This window comes from Etheostoma spectabile, chromosome 14, assembly GCF_008692095.1.
Source record: "Etheostoma spectabile isolate EspeVRDwgs_2016 chromosome 14, UIUC_Espe_1.0, whole genome shotgun sequence".
NCBI lineage: Eukaryota > Metazoa > Chordata > Actinopteri > Perciformes > Percidae > Etheostoma > Etheostoma spectabile.
The window spans coordinates 16,187,699-16,193,369 of NC_045746.1; the positions used below are offsets into that span (position 1 = coordinate 16,187,699).

The window sequence follows — 5,671 nt, forward strand, 5'->3', positions numbered from 1 at the left end:
ACAGGTATACTACTATAATATAAAGTATATTCAGTTCTGCATTTCTGCTGCTTTCAGTATTCTTCTAAAATACAACAAATTGCTTGTTGAATTTTAAACAAACAAAAGGAAATGATTTCTAACATTCTTTTACTGAACAAATTGATCATTGAATTAAACATAAAGGGCGCCACTAAAAAAAGAACGACTAACACTTTTAAAAGTTTTTCAACTAAACACCAAAAGTCTCTGAGTGCCACAGCCTCTCGCGATCGGATATTGAGCCTGTTGATATTGCGATGACAATAAAAAAAACGATATATTGTGCAGCTCTAAAATGTAGTAAGGATTATGCCAGGAACCACATGGCATGGCATTACAGCAAAATCCCACTTTAACGTGAAAAATTTCAATTATCAAGCCTTTAATAGCCTTTCACTGTTCTCTCCCAGGATCATTGTCAGCATACTGAAAACTCAGTGGATAATGTAGTGGTGAATGGGCCCTTTCATCAGTGCTTGGCCATGGAAGTGGACCACAGTAACTCCAGTTGAAAGCTATTGCAGCTAAGAAAATCAATTGAATAACTGTGCGGAGCACGGTGCATTTGTGTGTGTGTGTGTATGGTTTGTGGGTGGGAGCTAGTTCAAATACCTCCAGTATATACCGGCTCCCAGTCTGCCCTCCTGATGCTGCATTCGTTTGAAGAGCAGCATTCCTCTGGAAGGTAACGGGGTCAAAGGTCAGGAGGCAAAGATGAGCCCGGTTGAGCCGTAGCTCTGCAGTACCAGCCGTATCATCAGTGAGTATATATGTGTTTATGTATAGGTGTGTTTGTTTAGTGCCAGTGTTTGGATGCATTTTATTTCAAACAACTGAGCAGATAAGGCCGGAGTGTACCGCATCTCTTTTTTTTTTGTATAGAGTTATGTGTATGGCTACATTCAAAGCGCATCCAGGTATGTATATATACAGTGTTGCCAGCCGGCCTTCCTTGCCAGTGCTCCCTCCTCAACCGCTAACAGCTGCTCTGACACGTGTGTGCATTCCTGAGTCTGCACCACAGCTTCCCGCATGCATCGCCTGTCCGCCCTCAGCCTGTGGAAATGGAGCACTAAAACCGGCCGGCTACATATAGATCCATTTACCTTAGAGCTACGTCAGGGTTTTTGTAAAGCAGGGGCTGGCACCCAAAGGGGTTTAAATTTGATTAAAATGAAAAGGCATCAGTTTGATTAAAACTAAAGGCTGCGAAAGCACAACAGGAAATAATGCTTTAGATTGATGAGTTTCACTAATGTTGCCAGATGCCAAAGATGGCTAGCTAATCAGGTTAAAACTAGCTAAATCAATTCTAAAACACAAGAACACAACTACAAATGCTTCATAAGAAGTGTGAAAGGATTCGCAAGTTTAACAAGCGAAAGCAAACTGCTAAATACTGTAAAATTGATGCATAAAAATTAAATTGGATAGGTTGGCTGGAAACAACATGCCTAACAGGCAGCGGTATCGATCAAAATAAATCAACCGTTCAACACATTACAGTGGAAAGAGAGGGCAGTGAAAGCTACGGGTACCCTGAACTCGCTGAGATCAGCTGTGTCAACCAGCTGATGATGGTACTGAGATGTTCCCAGGACAGAGGTACCTCTGGGAAAACAAGGCCAGATCCATTGGGGAACAGAGCCGTGAGCGGAGCAAAAGAGGGCTGTCCAGAGGCGACTGGAATGTCAGATAACGGATGACTATATCTTTCCAGGTGACACCGAGCCCGAGGCATCCAGGAGAGACAGCGAGTGAGAGAATGAGTGTGTTAGAGGGGGAAAAAGGATGCCGAATGGATAGACAAGTGCATGCTTGTAAAGTTTAGTTGGAGCTCCCTTTTTGGCATTATCAGTTTTTTCTGTGAGGAGGTTTGTGAGTTCATTTCAAGTTGAAGGAGATTCACTTCAGTCCGACACATGATGTCTTAAAAAATATATATTTCTTGTCTTCCCCCACAGCTCTATTCTCCTTCTTTCTAATTGATTAAATGGAAGTATGTGTAGGTTAATTTTCCATTTGTTCCCCATCCAACCTTCCTCTAAACCTTGACATGCCGTGTGTACAGACGAGGAATAATGTCAACAAGTGCTGCGATCACATGCCCGAGTTTATCCAGGCTTCACAAAAGGCATGGGAGCCACAGGTTGATGGATGCAGATCAAACCGATGTCACTCACCGAGAAGTGAACCTAAATGCGGAGTTCACTACGATCCAGCAATGTAAACAGCAGATAACACCACCTTCTATATTAAAACATACCAAGCATTCAAGTGCAGCTGTTGATCTCAAGGGGTGGAATCCTTCATTACCACCTTGACAAAATGGAGACCTCCAAAATTAGAGGTAATCAACTATCCCTGGAGGCCAAGTGGGAAAGATGGCACTAACTGCTGGAAATGAAGGTGATAATTAACCCATTAAGACTAATTTATTTGCAATAAATCACGTCATGTTCCAACCAAACTTGTTACACACTACAGCGTCTATAAACACAACTGCATTTGAAAGGGGATGCAGCTTTTTGTCATGACAAGGTCACCAGAACAGTGAAACTAATTTCAGAGCAAAAGCTCTCACAGTCAACTTTCACTTAATTTGCACTAAGTACAGGGTGCAAATCAAAACGTGTCACTGCATATCCTGGTAAAAGGCTGTAGTGTTCCCATGGAGTGGAGCTGGAAGGTGGTGGAGGGGGTGAATTCCTTCATCTGGAAGGAGGGGGAGAGAGAGAGAGAGAGAGAGAGAGGAGGGGAGGGTGGTGTCCAGGGAGCTAATAGACTGGCTGGAGAGCTTTCATGCTTGAAAGGGAGCATGGAGGGTAAAAACCAGTCATGTAGTGGGACATAATAAAAAAAAAAAAAGCTTGGTTAACTATGGTGTGTAGCTGGGGATCCTAATAAGGCTAGCGTCATTGGTAATCAGTTCTCAGTTTAATTTATACTAGATTTTAAAAGGGGGAGTTCAATTTATATTCATTGTTACTGGTTAATACCTATTTTCAGTTAGGAAGGACACACGTGAATGGCTCCAGACACAACACACACACCACACACCACACACACCACACACACACACACACACACACACACACACACACACCACACACACACACACACACCCACACCACACACACACACACACACACACACACACTTTGAGCCAGATCACTCCAGTTTGGATGAGGGTGAGAGCTTCATACACACGGATCTCTGAGGGAGAAAAGTTTGAGGGCATTAACCGACACAACTCTTTCCCCAATAACCACTTCAGTAACTGTAACTTACTTGTCATACTCTGCGTTGTCCTTGTCACAGCGTGCGTCCTTGTGCTTCTGCCAGTCCTTGCCATGCTTGCAGGTGGTGAGCAGCACCACATCCTCTGCGTTGTGGACGTGATGTAAGGCATTCCTGGTGTCCGAGCCGATACCTGTCAGGTAGCGCTTCCCCTTGAACACCAGCATGTATTTTCTAAAAGGCGGGATGGAGTTGTACTTGAGGTACCCCCTCTCTCCGCCGGTCCTCGGGTGGTCCTTGGAGAAGAGGGGGATGGACACGTCGAAGTTGGGCCTGGCGTTCTCGGTGCTGATACTGGCTTTGGCCAACATGGCCTGACCGATGTCAAAGCCCAAGTCTTCCGTATAGTCCGGCCACGTTCCCGAGTACAAGTTAAATATGAGGTGGTTCCTGCCGTCGTTCCACAGAGGCAGGTTCTGGACCTTGGTCTTCAGGTTGTGGACGTATTGCGGGGACAGCTGATCTCGGTCCAGAGTGTCCAAACTCAGGACAAACAGACACGCCTGCCCGGGGTCTGAGGTGTAAAACCTTGACCCCTCAATGGTCGATAAAATATTCTGATAACTCTCTGAGATCTTCTCCCCCTTCTGCTGCGGGTAAACATACACTTTGAATCCGTTCTTTTGACACAGAGAGAAATCAAAGCATGAATCCATGCGGCACCGTTTGCCTTTGTAAACACTCGTGTTGACGTCCCTCTTCTGCCTCGGAGAAATGTGCAGGTTGTACTCCTCGGTGTCCGTCTGGTCCCAGGGCAGGAAAAGATGTAAAGGGTCCGAGAAGTGAGGCCAAGGCTGGTCGGGTCGGTACCCATTTCGGCTGCGGTCGTGTCGGCTCCTGCTCGCCGCTGGAAGTTGAACCCCACCGAGGTAGAAGAGAAGCACTAGACATGCACCGGCGGAGAGCAGGATCAGGTAGCGTTTTTTGGCCTGCATGTGTCCTGGGAACAGGGGCGAATTGTTTAGGAATAAGAAATGTAAAGTGGCCCGAAGTTAGGCTCTCACCAACCCCGGCTACACCGCTCCATCCTCCGGCAGCCTCCAAGGATCCCCAACCCTCCTTCTGCTTAATCGGTTCCCAAATCCAGCAATTGATCCAGTGCATGTGGGCGATTTTAAAAGTAATGTCCCGTTCTCCCTCTTCTGTAGAGTTTCACCATATCGCACAGCGCCTACAGCGGGGCTGAGGTGCCCAGAAAGCTCAGTGCTGGCCAGCGGACCCTCGGACACAATCACATGCAGCGACTCTCTTCCCCGGCGCGTCTCCCCAGCCTCATCCAGGCTGGCTGTCCAGGGCAGCTCAAATGGAAAAACGAACCGACAGCCGTCTGGGAACTCTCTTCAGCGGATAAACAGCGGCAGGGGGTCCCAGAGGCTCTCCCAGACGGAAAGGTATGGGTACAGCTTTTTGGGGTTTGGATGTTAAACTCGGTAACACATTGACCAGGGAGTGCGAAACCCCAGCGGTGTGGCCGCCGCGCTTGAAACCAAATGCCTCCGGCTGATTTCGTCCTATTCCCCCTCTTTTATCAGTCCATGGTCCCGTGTGAAGAGAATCAAAAAACCGGGGGAAGCGTCGTAGCGCCGGGGCCGCTCAGCGGTAGGCTACAACTGTAACCTGACGAATCCCTGCATTTCTCTTCTTATTTATTACAACCTCGCCACATACCCTCAAACGCGCTGATATAAAACAAAAAAACCTCATCGGCGGGGAGCCACGCAGCAGGCGAAGTTATCCGGTCGACACGAAGCAAACAGACGCCACCCTCAGACCGGGTAAACAGCTAGGACAATGTTCAAAAAACGGGATTCCTTGATCTTAGTGTCCAGTTACCGAGTGCTCAGTTGTTCCGATTGTTAGTCGGTAACATTCCAATCCCGACACGACGGCAGCTGACGTGACGTCCCATCGATGCACACCGGCGCCGCTGATTGGTCCGTCCGTGGAAACGGAAAAGGAGGGACTTGAGGCAATGCACCCATTCATAACCGGAGTGCTCCGCATGTGCAAATTATCTAATTGTAAGCCTATCAAAGTTGTTTGGCGATGTGCCAGAGAACAAAACATCATCAGTCCAAAGATTTCCTCTGACAAGTTATATTGTGAAAGTATTCAGGCACATTTTTACACTCATTTTCCTTCATGTCAGAAAGATGTCTCATAATTTATGGGTTGCTTTTATTTCGTGTTACATGAATTGTTCTAATCTTAATTTTAACGTCTCCATAAAGCACTTTGGTCATCACTTGTTGTTTTTACACAAAGCATGCTCAATAAATTGGCTTGACTTGACTGTTCTGTAGGAACCGATTCCCTTCAACCGTAATGTTTTGATTTTGTAGCCGTACAC

At 46.6% G+C, this 5,671-nt stretch overlaps 1 protein-coding gene across 1 annotated transcript in view; it reads right to left on the minus strand.

Moving 5' to 3' along the window:
• The window catches only part of ext1b (exostosin glycosyltransferase 1b), a 122,196-nt gene extending 116,966 nt beyond the window's left edge, over positions 1–5,230 (minus strand). The window contains exon 1 of the mRNA XM_032534802.1: positions 3,313–5,230. Coding sequence (XP_032390693.1) covers positions 3,313–4,256 — 944 coding nt within the window. The 5' untranslated portion in view covers positions 4,257–5,230. The remainder of the gene's footprint in view (positions 1–3,312) is intronic.
• Between the last annotated feature and the right edge of the window lie 441 nt (positions 5,231–5,671).